The following is a 17,819-nucleotide window of genomic DNA, read 5'->3' on the forward strand; positions in this document are numbered from 1 at the left end:
GTCATTGGTACATGGCCGAGGTGGGATATATTTCTAATACATATTTATGTATAAATATTTCAAATTTGATTTTATGTCGAATTCCTATTAGCATACAAAAAAAAATTACATAGGTACATTTTTATGTGCGTGATACTTATGCTGAGGAGGGATTCTTCCACTTTCTTCAGGTGAAAAGCCAAGCCCAAAAGCTAGTTAATAATAATCAAGATATCACACTCGGAAATTAATTCGTGTTAAACTTTTGATAGTTTTTTTACGAGAAGCGTCGTGAAAAATCCCGTGGAAGCCCGCGCGAAGCCTTTTGGCAGACATTAAAATTCAGATTGTTATTCATAGCAGCTTTTATGAAGCCTCGAGTTAACTATTAAATTTTGATTATCATAAAACCGCTTTATTACCTTCGTTTATGAAACAATTTAATGTTGATAGTGTTTCCGATAGTGTTGTGATTTATTTTGCTTACATCAGTTATTTTGCTATGTTTTACTATGACGCAGTCCGATAGAGCAGATAAATATATATAACTATCTTTTGCACGGGAGAAAAAAAGTAGTCTATGTCACTATCGAAGGTCTATTCTATATCTGTGCCAAATTTCGTGAAAATCACTCAACAAAACATCAACATTAGGTACATTTTTCGACTTGCTGGCTTAATGTTTGTTAAAGAAATATAATATGCCTGAATTAATTGTGAAAATGGACGGGAACAAACTTATTTACTGTCGGGCAGATAATGTAGATGAAATAAATACTTTTATGTGCAGGAGTTACGCAAAATTGAGTGACTTACGAAACTAGTACTTAAAAACTTAAGAAGTCAGGGGTCGAGAAAAACAATCGGATTATTTCAAAACATTTTATTCATCTGTCGTTATTACAAATAACTTACAAAACATACACACATTGTTACATTCGCTCCGAACTACTTTGTGGAGTTAAGGTATGAATCCATTGTTACGCGTCTTAATTTTGCAGGCATTAGGTTCAAAAGCCTCTTTTACCTACAGTAAATTTGGCATAAGAGTCGATAAATGAAAAATAAAATAATTATGAGTGGCTAAGAAGATAACAGAGGAAATTAGCAAGAAGAATGCGTTTACATTATAAAGTCATACAGCTGAACGTGGCCTTTCGGTGTTTTCAAGACTGTTGGCTCCGTCTACCCCACAAGAGGTACAGACGTGGCACTATGTATGTATGTAGGATGCATGTCAGGCAGGCAACAATGCCAAAATGATGTCTAATAGTCTGATGCTTGATACATACATACATACATAAACTCACGCCTCTTTCCCGGAGGGGTAGGCAGAGACTACCTCTTTCCACTTGCCACGATCCTGATGCTTGATGATGCTTGTTTTCAGATGATGCTACAATCATCTGCGAATGCTAGTGGGAATTCATTATGAATCAAAAGAGAATAAAAAAGAAGGAACCATATATGTTATTATAACCAAGAAAAGTTCACAGGTGCGTAGATTTATCTAGAAAAATTCTGTTTCTGATAGAAATTCAGGGAGCGCTTACCCCAGCGGTGGGACATTACAAGAGGCTAAGAAATAGTATGCGGCTAAGGACTCGTACTGTAAATGTAACCCCCTTTAATGGTCGCTATAAAATCGTTTTGGAAGGGAGGGTTTAGGCTGTTATGGGTTCCCCAAATATTTTCCTTTACGATCGCCGCTTGAGTATTTTCAAATGACATTAAAGTATTTTATGTTGCAATTAGAAATGCGTACTAACTAGAACTAATATAATGTTTTATCGTTTGATTTGTGAACAGTGTAACTTTGTCTTATTTAATAAATGTAGTACAATTTGCTCAAAGACTGTAAGATGGAAAAAGAGACTGCTATTGGCTGATGTTTGAAATTATATATGAAAGAAATTGATGTTTCAAAATGTAGTAGGAAGAGGCCTATTCCTAAATAAACCTGACGCAAATAGGAGAAAGCACCATAACCCAAGTATTGAGACAAAAAATAAGGTTGGCCAAATGATGAGCCACGCTGTGACGAGTAATTATGAGTTTAATGGACTTTAGAGTAATCAATCCTCATATTACGGCGAGGGTAATATGTCTATGAAATATTTAGGTAAATGGGGAGGCAATAATCCAATCCAGGTAAGGTTCCCTGGAGGTAAGATGTTACTTCTTAGTCCAAGATGAAACCAGGACACATCTTCAAGAGGATTACTCAGCTATATTATTTATTTTACTTTATTTATATTATAAGGCTGTGATATCGGCAATTGTAATACGTTTCTTTACATTTGTATACCTTTACAATTATACAAAATATAAATAAGTAAGGCAGCCTAAAATCTAATTTTACATTATACTTATTGTTATATACACAACTGTTGAACACACGTTACCAATAAACAATTAAATACAAAATATTATAAATCGCATTTGTACTCGTTATAAAATTTACAATGAATCTCAGTTATTGCTATAGTTATCTTAATTAATACTTAAAACAATTCTATACTAAGTGGCAAAGTGGGATATGTCTTAAACTAATCATTTAATGAATGAGATATGGTTACACATTATTCGATATGTTGAATAATTTAAAACATATATTACTTCAATATAAGTTAAAGCTGATATTACATAACAATCAGATCAGTTACTAACTTTAGGCCTCAATAAATTATCCGGCAAACGCATGAGTCAACCCTTTTTTCATCCCTTCATAGGGCGACATAGTTATTTCGAGGGGATTATTAATTTTATTGCAATTGAATAAGGCTCAATTTCAAAGGTTTTGTTACAACTGAATCATAAAGGCTTGAAAGCATTGTAAAGGTGTAATCGAATGAAAGAAATGTCGCATTTAGAAGCGATTAAGCCCAAATTACGCGTTGGGATACAAATTTGTCTAAAATATCTATTCATTGGTGGCCTTTTATGGAGATAGCGTCGCTTGCGCGTCAAAACATGATTAGTGACACAAAACACAAAAGGCGGACGAAGTCACATGCTGAAGCACACCTGGTTTTAGGCTGGCGAGCAACACCCTCTAACTACTGCGATTTAAATTGGATTAAAAAGTTATACACGTGGTTAATGATACTTTGAGTGTGGCTGCTTCAAAACCCAAGTTACACCACGAAATGTACGGTCTCTGAAGATGATTGAAACCCAGATTCAAGGAAGACGATTCGTATTCTATTTCTTACAGTACTATGGCGGTTATTCGCTTAAAGTCAGTCTTAATCGGAGGTCGGTGTCACTAGGAGGGATCGTGAGGCACTATGAGAACCCAAGATCACGAAATTATGCAATTTTTGTCGTTTTGTGCATTTTTCCGCTGTCTCTCTCGCTTGGCACACGCCACTGCGTCATTCGGCACGTAAGATATCCGCACCCCGCCGTATGCTCTTCTCGTCGGTAATGTATACGATTCTGCCGATGAAGAAGAAGACGAACATGTGCTGCAGTAACTGCTCGCGTCGTCGTCTCTCACTTTCTCCCTCCGGACCGGCTCGCCCGGCTCGAAAGCTTCGTTGTCATCGCCACAAAACCGCACAGTCCTGCCTCCTCTTGGCTTCCGAGGAGATTTACCATCGACCAACGTCAATTCTGGCATCGAAGACGAATGCCCAGGGGTGACAACTGCTTGGGCTTCGACGGGATGGGGCGGCTTCCAGTCGTCATGAGATTCTTCTCTTGGTTCCTCCGATGTTGGCGTCGGCTGTATTTGGTGTTCCGTCATGGACTGTTCTAATCTCAAGTCTGCTAACGCTCTATCAAGACTCAGACAGGCGTGAGGCGGAGGCGGTGGGTGTGGCGGTGGTGATTCTGGACATAACGACGCGCTGGGCTCCGAATCAGCGTCAATATGTGGCGATGGCTCTCTCTGAGGCGATCTAGGTGGGGATTTCGGTGATGGGACTCTCCTGGGTCTCGGCACTCTTGGAGGCCTGGGTCCTGGTCCGGAGGAGTCAGACGGCGTCGGTGGCTCGCCTTTTGAGCAAGCGATTGAGCAGAAAATGGCTCCTTTACGAGGTAGGAACGGCCTACCGAGTAGACTGGCTCTGCAGGTGTGGCAAGCGAAGCAGCGCTCCGTGGCGTGCCAGTGCTGGCCTTCGTGGGACATCTGACCCTGGTCGACGCCCACGGGTTCGCCGCAAGCGTCGCAGTACTCGGCGAAGCAGTTGTCGAAGCAGGGCAGGCAGTACGGCCGCGCTTCCCTCATGATATAGCGTTGTCCCCCAAGTTGCTTCGCGCACTCGGCGCATGCGAAGTGCTTCATGTGCCACGCTCGTCCTTCGGCTTCGGTACACTCGTCTGCGAGGATTATCTGTTGACAAAAAAAGAAAGGTTAAAACTTTTGCAACATAGACTTTTAGGGGCATTACAGCAAAGAGGGACTCCTATTATGACAAGAAAATTTTATGGAATCGCAATAAAATCTGCTACTAAAATCGTATCATGCTAAAAAATCTACAGCACACGGAGAAACCAATGCGTACAAATCTAATAACCACGACGCCGTCACAGAACAGCGCATAAAAATTCCCCCATACCGCCATCTTCACGGTCGATACACAATCATTTGTCTAATTAATTATCTGGATAAACAAGCCTAATGAAGAATTATTCGAGTGTGTGGAAGCCCGAGGTGCTGTCGACCCCAAGAAAGCGCAGACAATGGGCTGGGAAGCGTTCCCACGGCGGTGCCAGGTTCATTAGTGGACCGGCCATTATTAATATTTCAAAACGGTATTTTGTGTCAAGAAATGCAAGTTGAGTGCGCGATTGCGGGTCTCTGCTGAGTTTTTGGGTGTTATCTGAAAGGACGCTCCGTTAGTGTCGTTGCCAGAGAATTCCGTATAATAAAAGGCCTATTTAATTCTGCATTATTCTGATTCGGATGGACGTTGCCTTTTTTTGACTACTGTCGAACTATTACACAAAATTATGCTAGTCATTCTGTTTCCAAAGAGAAGAAAAAACAAGACATCTGAGAAATCGAAATAATATAGGATTAAATTATAAAGATTCTAGGAAAAGAACAAAATAAAAACCAACCTGCTTAAAAGTTAATTTACTAGTACGCAAATAAATCTTGTAGATAATAGTGCGCAAACGCATTTGTCTTCCGCCTGTGTCAAAGATTGAGCTAACTGCTGATGATCTTGTTACAGTAATTCAGGCAGCAGGCTACAATCTTATCGGAGCCATCGAACAAGTGGTAAATCAGCGATAACAATCGCAAAAGAAACTTTTGTTTTCGTCACAGACATTCTATTGGTTGAAGTATATCCAAAGAGGTAACATACTGTCTGTATGGGTGACTTGTTAAGTTATACAACATGGAAGCATACCTGTGTAATGGTTATAAGGGTTTAAATCCTACTGAAGTTCTAGACTCATTTCAGAGCTTCGTATTCTTAGTTTAAATAGTTTAAATTTTTATTCTAAAAACACCAAGTTTTATAATTATATACTGGAAGCAATAAAATTGATTTCATTTTAATACCGACTGATCAGGACGTCCTGGTAAAGGGTCAGATCAAAAGTACCTGAAACCGCCGAGCTTGCATGAAGGGAGTTATGAATGTGGATGAAGCGAAGGAAGTATGCAGAGATCGTGGCAAGTGGAAAGAGTTAGTCTCTGCCTACCCCTCCGGGAAAGAGGCGTGATTTTATGTATGTATGTATGTATGTACCGACCGATTTTATGACGAGCCCCAACACATTGTAAGGAATCTGCACATTTCAGGAAACTTCATTTGTAACCATGGTCTAAGGTGGGTTTGGATTCCAGTCGGCAATACTTGTGTCCTCTTATCATTATATTTCATTAAATAGATAACGATTGAGGGACAGAATTTCTTAACAAATAGTGCGTCAGGAATTTATAATGCCTTTAGTTAATACCGAGCTGTAAAGCTAACAGCTAACAACACGTTCATACATACACCATAAAAAATCACGTCTACATCCCTCGCGGGGTAAACAGAGTCGACAGTCTCGAAAAGAACGAAGGCCGCGTTCAGCAGTATGGCTTTGTGATGGAATTGAGATTCAAATAATGTAAGGTTGCTAGCCATTATAAGCTGACAATACTTCTTCTTCGTTACTTTTTACCACTTTCTACGTGGGGTCGGCACAGTATGTTAGCTTTTCATTTCCCACAGACGCCGGGAGCTGCGTCTGCGCATCGCCTCTGGGGTACGCCCTAGTCCTATCGCTGTCTGTGTTATCACTATTCATACTGGAAAGTTTTGGCTTCAGTGTTATGACCGGCCACCTGCCTGACGTCAAGCCTCTTTGGGTATGCTTTTGTGGCACCTAGACGTATGTGCTCTTGACCCTTAGTCGCCTTTTACTCCGGGTACTCCCGTGGATGTCGTAAAAGGCGACTAAGGGTAGTAGTACAGCTTACTAGCTGACAATACAATCGTGAAAAATAGCATTTAACCACCCCTTGCGGCACAGGTTTCGTGGGTGCCGGCCAGTGGGTCAAGGTACCCGGGTTCAGCCTTCGCGTGCACCAGTCTAATCTTTTTTATTTCATTTATCACGGCCCAGCCGACATTTCGTATTCTCCCGAAAACTATTTCTTCTTTAAGACATTATATTTTAAGACATGGTAATATGTAATGTTAATCTGACTTAGATTAATCATTTGTTAAGCATTTAAAAAACTAATTCATGATTGCAATTCAGAATTGCAGATTTGTATCTTTAAAATTATGTGTGTATTTCGCGTAGGTACTGGGAAAAGAGCCTTTATAGTTCGGAGTTGCGGTATGATCACGTTTTCATCCCGTACAGAGTAACATAGCCGTGTGGTTCTTGGCATTTTGATATAGGTATAGGTCCTCTCAATCTCATTCCGATGGCTGTCGTAAGCGTAAGAGAATAGGAAAATTCATCTAGTGCAGCATTTATTAAGACTCAATACTGGTTAAATGTTGCGGAGGTCAGACGGAAATCGCTTCGTGTAAAAAGTGACTTACTCAATGTCATGTTTCAAAAGGAGATTCTAAAGTTTTGTAATTCTTGATTGACTATTACAATGTCTGGGGGAAGGGGGAAGGAAGGGGGGGGGGGGCGAAAATTAACTGATTGATGTCGACGCTGCTGCGGCCTCCCCTGCGCCCCTCTTCACAGCCCGGGAGCCCTATATGAAAGCGCCCTGGATCTTCGCCTTTGGACTACCACAGCGCTCACCAAGTCAAGTAGCTCGTTATCCTCTGACGGCTACATGCTGGATCTCGTCTCGTGGCTATAGCTAAACCCACGCCCTTTTAAATATTGATAACTAGTCCTAATAAAGGTTGTATTTATTCTATGAATCTTTTAATTCTCTCTGGACTTTTAAATGTCACACTATGATGAGGACAACTAGTCCTGATTTATAATTTTTTGCGAAATAAACCCTGGACTCGATAAAAAGATGTGTATTCGGACAAAACGTTAAAAAAAAGGCGGGAAGATTTTTCTCCTTTTTTTTTACAATGGAAATTGCGCACAGATAACTAATTGGCGCAAACACAGTATTACTTACCATACCATCATGGAAGTTCCGCGGAGGTAATCTTATGCAATTTATGCAATATTCTTTCAATAATAATGTCTCTACTTAGAGTTTTCCAAACATTAATGTGTGAGTCATGTCGACAGGCATTCCCCATGATAGGCATGGTTATGCAACTATTGTAAACGCATCAACTGCATATTTCATTTGTTTGATAAACTACCAACACGTGTCACGACTATCATACTTTTTTTTTAAAGGAATGTCAAATAATCTTGAGTTTCTTCTTTTAGGCTAGCTAGCAACCTATCACTAGTTGAGTCGCAGTTCCGTAATTATACCATACAACTGCACGTGGTCACAGCCTTTCCAAAAGACTGTTGGCTCTCCTCCCAGTAAGAGATAAGGATGTACGTAAGAAGTAGGATATAAATAAGTTGGTACAGAGACAATTAGTCATTGCACATTGATTTTCTCCAGTAATTCTCACGGAAGCGAAACCCCACGCAATAACTTATCTATACTAATATTATAAAGCTAAAGAGTTTGTTTTTTGTTTGTTTGTTCGAAGCGCTAATCTCAGAAATTACTGGTTCGAATTGAATTAGGCTATATCACATCACGCTGTAACGATAAGGAGCAAAGAAATAATGGAATATGTGAAAAAAAAACGGGGAAAATTATTCATCCTTGATGATTCAATGATGCTCATAATAACTATTCCACGCGGACGAAGTCGCGGGAACCTCTAGTCTATGAATACCATGGAATTTCGGAATGTCCTTTCGTGATGACAGTTCACAGCATAGTGACGTCATAGGCCATGAATAATTCGTTTAGACGACACCCAGACGGGTCAATTAGACATGCGAGGGAACTTTATATCATGAGTGTCACGTGTATACGAGTATGTATGTATACGTAAACCCTAAACGTGTTGTCCCCGGCATTAGGACATAGGACCATTCCTTCATTCATTCTCGTTGATGTCGTAAAAGGCGACTAAGGGAAATACCAATATAGCAGGTACCCATCGCCGCGAATCTTCCTAAACTAACATCTAGAAATCCTAATCTTGGTAAAATTTTGCCAACTAAACTCTTTAGTAATTAAAAAAAAATACCAATATAGGAACTTAGGATTCTACTTTTAGGCGCGGCTAGCAATCTGTCCCTATTTGAAACTGCTTTATGATGTTATTGAGATTCAAAAAGTTACAGATTGCTTTTCTATCGCCTACAAGAAGACTCCCATCATATATGTTACTAGTTGTGTCCGCGACTTCATCCGCGTGGAATAGTTATTTTGGGCATCATTGAAGTCCTCAAGGATGAATAATTATCCCCGTTTTTTTCACATTTTCCATAATTTCTTCGCTCCTAAAAGTAGCAGCGTGATGTTTTATAGCCTAAATCCTTCCTCGATAAATGTTCTATTTAACACAAAAATCATTCGTCAATTTGTACCAGTAGTTCCTGAGATTAGCGCGTTCAAACAAACAAACAAACTCTTCAGCTTTATAATATTAGTACCTATAGATTGCGAATCAGCCACCCGATCAATATCGCGGGTACCAGCTTATTCGCTATAATTTCGGAGTCCATTACATCCCACCTGCCTCTGATTTCAATTAAGCCTGAGAGTTGGACTATCTTCTCATCATCTGATTGCGCAACCGACTCATTGTATGTCTGACTAGACAGCCATTGTTCCTAGTTCCTAGTTCCTATGTCACACAGGTCAGAAACTCCCGGGGCTAATCTTTAATTAACTTAGGTATGTAATCTTATCTTGCGCCGAGCGGTTCCCGGCACCAATAGAAAGAAAAGGACCACTCAAAACTGTTTACCATGGATTTCGTAAATGGCGACTAAGGGATAGGGTGGTAAACTTGGGATTCTTCTTTCAGGGGACGGGTTAGCAGCCTGTCACTATTTGAATCTCAATTCTATCACTAAGCCAAACAGCTGAGCGTGGCCTATCAGTCTTTTCAAGACTGGTGGCTCTGTCTACCCCGTAAGGGATAAAGACGTGATCATATGTATGTATGTATGTATATAACTCAATCATGTTCTAATATTTCAACTTGACGTTTGGAATCCCGCCAAAAAGTGTACCGTGTGGATCTCAAGACCCTGTCAAATGTCAAGGTTTGCAGCATTGCAGCGAAGGCCTGCCTTCGTCGGAAATGCGGACTGCGGTCTACTGCATCTTCATTGCAATTAAATGAGGCCATAATACCTGCTAGCCATTTGTCGTTTTTCATTTGGATTTGAATAAATATCCGATACCACATTCTTCTAATCTAAGTTTGGATATTTGTGGAGTTGACGTTATTGAAGAAAATGCTGCAGTGCAGTTTGTTACCGCTTCTTCTGCACTGACGCCTTGGAAGCGGCAGTAAACTTAGTTTTAAGTAATTTATTTGACGTCAACCAATGTTGTGAAACCAAACGTTTTGGCAATTATTTAGCGATATGAAGTATCCTATAATAATGATATAAATTTTGAATTTTTGAATACGAGCTTCAGATAACAAATCTATGTAGCTTACTTCTTCCACTTAGCTTTTAGTCCCGGTTGCATCCTCGCCACTCTGGAGAGGAGCCCGGGGTATGCCTTTGACCATGGATCCTGGATTGGGTGAGTCAGGTTTTTTCTCGAAGCGACTCCCGTCTCCTTTACAGGGAAACCTTAACCCATACTGGATCATGTTAAAAGCTGTATTAGACAAATGTGTCTATTGCTTAGTCGCCTTTTACGAAAGTGGGAAAAAGATAGGGTGGTTCTATTCTTAAGTTGTGGGAACCATAACGCATAATGATTAAAAAAGAAAACATTATTGTGCCGTGTGGTTCCCGGCACCAATACAAAAAAAGAATAGGACCACTCCATCTCATTCCCATGGATGTCGTAAAAGGCGACTAAGGGATAGGCTTATAAACTTGGGATTCTTTTTTTTTTGGTTAGCAACCTGTCACTATTTGAATCTCAATCCTATCATTAAGCTGAACGCCATTCAGTCTTTTCAAGACTGTTGGCTCTGTCTGCCCCGCAAGGAATATAGACGCGACCATATGTATGTATGTAGAAAACATTATTGTATTAAGTTTGTATGGATGGATTATTGCTCATTGGTCCTTCAAATAGTTCACCGCTCCACGGTCGCCAAGTCGCAGAACGTGGGGTCTCATGTGTGGTATCTAAATAGGCCCTCATCATTATAATATTAACTAACTCACACCTCGGTCACGGAATTAGGAAAACTATCGGAACGCACGTATGGTACAGTCGACTACACGTGAAGATTAACAACTCGAGTAATGAAAAATTTTGATAACACAGTTACCTACATCATGCAATTGTCGGAGGAGTGTAACTTAACCGATTTTAATAAAGAGGAGTCACGCCAGCGGTGAGGTTCGTTTTTCATCAGGATCTAACCGGATATCGAACCCGGGACTAGTGGTTCAGATGTAGGAACACTACCACTGTGCCGATTCGACAATTTTTGGCTTAAACAAAATAAAATTATATTACATTTTTTTAAAATTTATTGTACTATGTTATTTGTAGTTAGCTGTACTGTTAAATAATGCTTTCACGAGGTCACACGTTGCTTATTAAGAACAATAAGTAAGTCCATTTTTCGGGTTGATAACGTATTTATTTTATTTCTTTTAACACGGGCGCAGGAGTTATTGAATTGTTTTTTTTATTATTAAATACAGCATTCAAGAATTTGGGTAAATATTATCGTAAGGGTTAGTAAAAAAAAATGGTGTAAGTAATAATTACTGGCAATTTTTATTTGAAAACTAAAATTATCGTATTAAGAATAATCTAACAATTATAATAACCTCTACATTAATTAGATTTTTTATACGGTGTTCCTACGGTTAGTGAGAATATCGCAAGAGAATCTGCACATTCAAGCAACTGGATTAGGTACCCCAACAAGGGCCCAGCAAGTGGAGATCAGAAGGAAGTCGCTTCGTATAAAGACCTGACTTAATCCCTCCAGGATCGTGGTTATAGGTGTAGCAAGAGCGATGATGATGATGAGGCTCGACCGCCACGGAAGATCTTCCGCCAGGCTAGGTGTGATGCCTGGGGAACCGCGCGGCAGACGATGTTGTGTCGGAGGTTGTATATATGCTCCAATCCGTGAAATCTTTGCTTGCGCGATTTAGACTTTTCGCTGTTGTTGACTGATAGCGTCGCGTGATTTTGTTTTTGTGACTTTTGGCGTAGAGATGACGCCACACAGGTATATCCTGGGCTCTTCAGAAAGGTGAGGACTAACGTCATAAGATTATGGAAAGCATTTGATGTGCAATGAAAAGTTTTTTACATTTTGTAGAAGCGGTGTTAAGGACAGATGTAAATTTACACTTCATAAATATATTAAACTAGTTACAAAACTGACAAGTGTCTGGCTCGACACTAAATGTCATTATAATTATGTGTGAACGATGTTGTACTTCGGAAAATAATCGATATACATAGATTAGGTATTGCTATAATGTAATGTAATTTTTCGTTCATTAAAATTAATATCGATTCCAATTATCTACTTAAAATAATGACTCAAGCTTCGATATGTTCGTATAACAATTTTCTAGTTAATGTGTGTGTATAATTTTTAACTTGCAACAAAAAAGACGGGTGTTATACAACGGACAAGTCTCTCCATGTAAGACAAACAAATAGATCAATATTGAGTTATAGAAATAGAATTAAGTTGAGCTGTTTTCTTTAGCAAAATCTATACGTACATTGTTCCAAACCTAACAAATTGAATATAATTAGGTATTTAAGTTTAATTATAGTTCATCTTCATTCTTTTTTCTCAGTTTTAATTTTTCTAATAGTGCACTACAAAAAGTACCCAAAAAACCTACTCGGTTTAATTTACCATGTAGTCTTTAACTTCAAATTCGTAGTAATATTATAAAGATTTATAATTTTATTGTACAAAATACAAATTTATAGCAAAATTTTCGATAGATATAATTAACCAAAATGGCTTAGTTTGTGTGCCCATGTTAACATTGGAACTTAACCCAGTTTGAAATAATACTTATCGCACATTTGAAAGTGCTAATCCCTTAGTCGTCACTTGCGACATCCACGGAGAAGAAAACGGAGTGCTTCTTATCTTTAGTGCTGGAACTACACGAGACTTAGATTGATGTTATAATGAAAATCGGTATTCTCCATAATAATTACGAGTGGAAACAATATTTTCTCCCAAGAAAATGTAAAACTAATGAGGGATCAGATAAAGCTATACAGCATGAACACACGTCACCAACATCATTGGTTACATTAGAGATTATGTCGATATCATAACAATGGCGGGAAGTTAATCACTACTCAGGTATTATCATATTAAGTTTAGAAATAAAATGAAAATGGCGACTAAGAGAAAGGCTTATAAACTTGGGATTCTTCTTTTAGGCTTTCAGCAACCTGTCACTATTTGAATCTCAATTTTGTCATTAAGCCACACAGATGAACGTGGCCTATCAGTCATTTCAAGACTGTTGGCTCTGTCTACCCCAGAGACAGGGATACAGACGTGATTATATGTATGTATAAAATGTAAAATATTACATGATGATAAAATAGCGTCTATGCTTATATAACTTTTCTAATAGTGCCCTGCAAAAAGCACCCAAAAAACCTACACGGTTTAATTTAACACGTAGGTAGTCTTAAACTTCAAATCCGTACTAACATTATAAAGATAAAGATTTGTATTGTTGTTTTTTCAATATATCGTATTTTATTTATAACGAAGAAACTCCAAAACTATGGGACGAGTTCTGATGATATTTGCCACAGATACAGACTTTCACGCAGACAAAACGTTCAGAAACAACCTATTTTGTTCTGAAAATTCCGACTGGAGTGAAATCCAGTTTAGGGGTGTGTCATATAAAGATTTTATTCATAAAATCCGTCGCCGTTTTTTAAAGAAATCTTCAAAGGATGTCAACAATTATAAAATCTCTGACTAACACTGCTCCTTGAATGAATCAATTTATTAATAAATCGGTGTTACTCGTATTAGCTTTCCATTACTAATCTGATCCACATCCGATGAGGTGTGCGCTATTACGAATACGAATTACTGAATAATCATTACTTTTCTTGAAAACATTTGATTGAAGATGAATAACTTCCGTTTCAGCGGTCATAACACCTATAATCTATTTTCAGTGAAATGCCGGTATAACAATAATTTTACTCAAAAACCTAACCAGCGTTTCTATGATTTTTTGTCTGACATCGGGAATCTAAGCGATAGGCTTAGATAAAGACGATCGCTCATACACAAATCCATGCCATTTTAGTTACTACTCTTTTAGAAACTGTTAGTTATGTCCTCTCGTAAGGAATAAGATACCTGATATTTGTTTGAACTATGTAAGTAGGTACCATAGAAAACAAGAGCTAATGGTCGACGGGTTAATTGAAATCATCAGTAGACAAAAAAATGTATCGAATTCACGAAAGAAAACTTCAAAAATTACCCATGTAATATCATTAACATTGCATTGTTCCCCACTATCAATCGATTGCTGCCTCGATATCTCAATAAGTGCAATAACGGTCATTTGCCAATATCCTGCTTCGTGGCGGAACCCTGATAGCATCACGTGGGGTTCCTGCAATTACCTGCTGATTTATGACCAGGGGGGTGGTTTGCCGAATTCCTTTATGCCTGTCTGGACGAAGGCTGAATACTAAAAGGGTTACTTTGTTGGCCAAATTATTCTTTTTCAACGTACAATTCTTGAATTATAAGAATGAATGGTCATTTGCTAGCACTGCATTTGAAGGTAACTTCCTTTACTATTAATCCTTCCGTTAGTCCAATACCTTAATTGGACTAACGGAAGGATAAATGGTAAAGGAGGTGGAGTGAAATTTCTTGAGACGCATAGTTTTATGCAAATAAAAGTTTGAATTTGAATTATTTAGTGCTGTTGTTGCTACTTTAAAAATATCATTCTCAGGCCAGAAATATGGATCTTATTTAAAAAAATGCTTTTAGTTATCATTATTGATGTTTCAGACTCGACCACCGAAGGGAAGATTTTGCTCCAAGCTGTGTGTTATGCGTGAGAGACGATGTTGAGTCAAAACATTATACAAATACTGCCGCAGAGATTCTCCGCTTAAGTTAGGTAGCTTTAGAAAAGGCACAAAACGAATTAAGTAGTAATCTATGTATAATGTATATTATCTATGTATATTATACATAGATTACTGCTTAATTCGTTATCTATATATAATGTATTTTCCCAAAAATTTCACCACGAACAGAATATAAACAGACTGCTTAAGTTGGCTGGCAAACGCAAGACATTCTTAATTTCTTAGTAACATAACGCTTATAAAACTCGATATGGTTGACCAAACTTCAATACAATGACCATCAATTTCCATACCAACCCCATGCCGAGTGTAACGACCCCGGACCATAAATCAAGAGCCCTGAAAGTCGCCGGAGCCCTACGGAAGCGATAAGGCGATTTAGGTCGCCCACCTTTGGGGCTGCAGGCTTTACAAAACCGTTATATTTTTGACCTAATTGCATTAAGTGCTTCATATTTGGTATTAAAGGTATCTGGGATCAAACCGCTTATGTTGACATGCAATAGGACATTAGACATATAAATGAATAGGAGAAAGAACCAATGAAGGAGATCAATGCACACTCCGAAGCTCTAAATCTATGACAAGGTAAAGGAACTAAAACGATGAAACTAATTCGAAAAAATTCATGGAAATCGGAATATCTTACATTTTGAAACCGCTGGTCATTTAAAGCTGCATCTTAAGAAGCTGCGTTTTGTTATCGATGGGTTGAGCAAAACAGATCTAAAGGGACACTAAAGAGATGTAGAAAGTCAAGCAAACGCGAGAGCAACGCACTCCTCCTATGATTCGGGTCGTATAACCGGAAGGTTGGCAGAGACATGGATGGTGGTAGGATAGTGATCTATATGTTACAGTAGTACATACATAAGTACATACATATATCTCCTGCGAGGAAGAGACAACTGTCTTGAAAAGACTGAAAAACCATGTTCAACTGTTTTGCTTAATGATAGAACTGAGATTCAAATTTTGACAGGCTGCTAGCCTATCACCTAAAAGAAATTGCAGTTGTATACTCTCATAGTAAAAGACCTATATAAATAAGAAGATAATAATCCTCACCTCATCACACGCCGAGCACCTAGGCTTCAGCGTCTCCGCGTGATGCCTGCCGCAGTACAGCCTGCCTTCCTTCCAGAAGTAGACCAGGTCTACCAGCAGCTCCTGGCAGCTGCAGCACACGAAGCAGCCGGGGTGCCAGCGCGCCGAGGGTCCAGCTCGGGCTGCGGACACGCACATGTCGCCTGCCGACATCGTCTCTTCACACTGTGGAAGAAAAGTGGGTTTAAGAAGTTGCTTCTGTGAATCAAGAGTTGGGGAATTGGGTAAATTGACAGTTGAAGGTCACACTGTAGAAGAAATGTCAGTTTAAGATGTGGTTTTTTTGTATCAAAGTGCAAATGGGAATGTGGTGGGTGAAGCAGACGATTGTTGAATTGGAGACGTTAAGAGGACCACAAAATTAACGAACTTGCATGAAAGGTTGAGCTAAAGATACTTCTTCTTTTTGTCATATTTCATTGCCGGGATAAAGGCAAATAGAAAACTGTTGTCTCTCCTTGCTCTCTGCACCGGGAAAGAGGTATGATGTTCTATGATTTGTGAAATTCTACACATAAACACGTCTTTATCCCTTACAGGTTCGACAGAGCCAACAGTCTTACAAAATTCTATCAAATTTCAATTTACTTATATCTGTGGAACTGTACTTTTATTAACTATATTAAAACCACTTCAAACTGTTTTGTAGGACACAGATTTTTGTTACATTAATATAGCATATTGCATACAACATTATGTAGAACGTTTATCTTTTCTTGTGGATGTTAGATGAGCCATCTAAAGTCACAAGAATAATAATACTTTTCCTGATGTCACGTAAACACCCGACCGTAAGAACTTTGTCTAATCTTTTCAAGACATTCAAACTGGTCACTTATATTTAGCAGCCCCAAAATTGAACAAACGTCATCAGTAACACATTGTATGACACAATATCAAAGACTAAAATCGGTTAGCTAACGTATCGTGAGGTGATCATTGATCAAGCTTCGACCTTGTCTAGAAGGTCACCATTGTCTCCAAAAAGGTGAGGACAATGACCACGTCTTATATGGTCAGAATTAGGATCGACTCTTACGCATCCGCATATGTTTATGAGCATGAATGAATGAACACTAAGGAGCGGAGAGTAATTTCCGATGACAATTGAAAAGATTTATTATTAGTGCGAACTATTGGTTGTTTAGAATAAGGACTAGGTTTTCGCTCTGAGTTGAAGTTACAGGCAGTAAGACGAATAAAAGTTCAAGTAGTACCAACTAATATTGTAAATGCGAAAGTAAGTTTATGTGTTTGATTGTTGTCTCTTCACGCGTTGTCTACTGAAACTTTCGTCTTGATAAAGTCTGGAGGAGTAAAGGAGAAGTTCCCTTGCGAAAAACCTTTATTCTTTTGTAGGTGACGCTAAATTTGCACGTGCAAAGCTTTGGTTAAAAGCTAATTTATTATAATTGTCTTTAAAAGTGGTCGCGTCAACTAAAGAAACCTCGCTCCCGTCTTTACTAGTTCACATTGTCTATCGTATGGTTTGAAACCCGGGGTTCGATTATCGATTTTTCTCTCTGCCTTCAATGTCTGGTTTTTGGCATCCTCATGCAGTTTTTAAGTCAATTTACTTGCATATTATATTTCCAACTAAGATTTTCGTGTGGTTCCCGGCACCAATAGGAAAAAGAATAGGTCCACTCCATCACTCTCCCATGGATGTCGTAAAATACGACTAAGGGGTAAGCTTATAAACTTGGGATTCTTTTTTAGGCGATGGGCTAGCCGCTAATAGCTAGCTAACCCGTCACTATTTGAATCTCAATTCTATCTTAAAGCCAAATAGCTGAACGTGGCCTATCAGTCTTTATGTATGTATGTAAGATTTCTTCTCTTGTACCTAGGCCGGACGTACGCAGCATACCTACCTAGAATTTTCTCTGATAACCTGCAGGCTTCTGCAAGTCGTGATTATGACCACGAAAATAGTTAAACCATCGCAACTACCCTTTTATCTGAAAATCTACTAGTTTCTAACTCCAAACAAATAGCTGGTGTACTTTTACAATAAGGCTCACGAACTTACGAG

General features: G+C 38.8%; 1 protein-coding gene across 2 annotated transcripts in view; it reads right to left on the bottom strand.

Annotated features, from left to right (window-relative positions):
• Positions 1–2,220: 2,220 nt before the first annotated feature.
• The window catches only part of LOC106139154 (protein prickle), a 348,600-nt gene continuing 333,001 nt past the window's right edge, over positions 2,221–17,819 (bottom strand). For both annotated transcript variants that reach the window (XM_060949575.1, XM_060949576.1), the window contains 2 exons: positions 15,746–15,949; positions 2,221–4,318 (listed from right to left, as the gene is read on the bottom strand). In XM_060949575.1, the coding sequence (XP_060805558.1) occupies positions 3,284–4,318; positions 15,746–15,949 (1,239 nt within the window). In that variant the 3' untranslated portion in view covers positions 2,221–3,283. The remainder of the gene's footprint in view (positions 4,319–15,745; positions 15,950–17,819) is intronic.

This window comes from Amyelois transitella, chromosome 19 (genome assembly GCF_032362555.1).
Source record: "Amyelois transitella isolate CPQ chromosome 19, ilAmyTran1.1, whole genome shotgun sequence".
Taxonomy (NCBI): Eukaryota; Metazoa; Arthropoda; class Insecta; order Lepidoptera; family Pyralidae; genus Amyelois; species Amyelois transitella.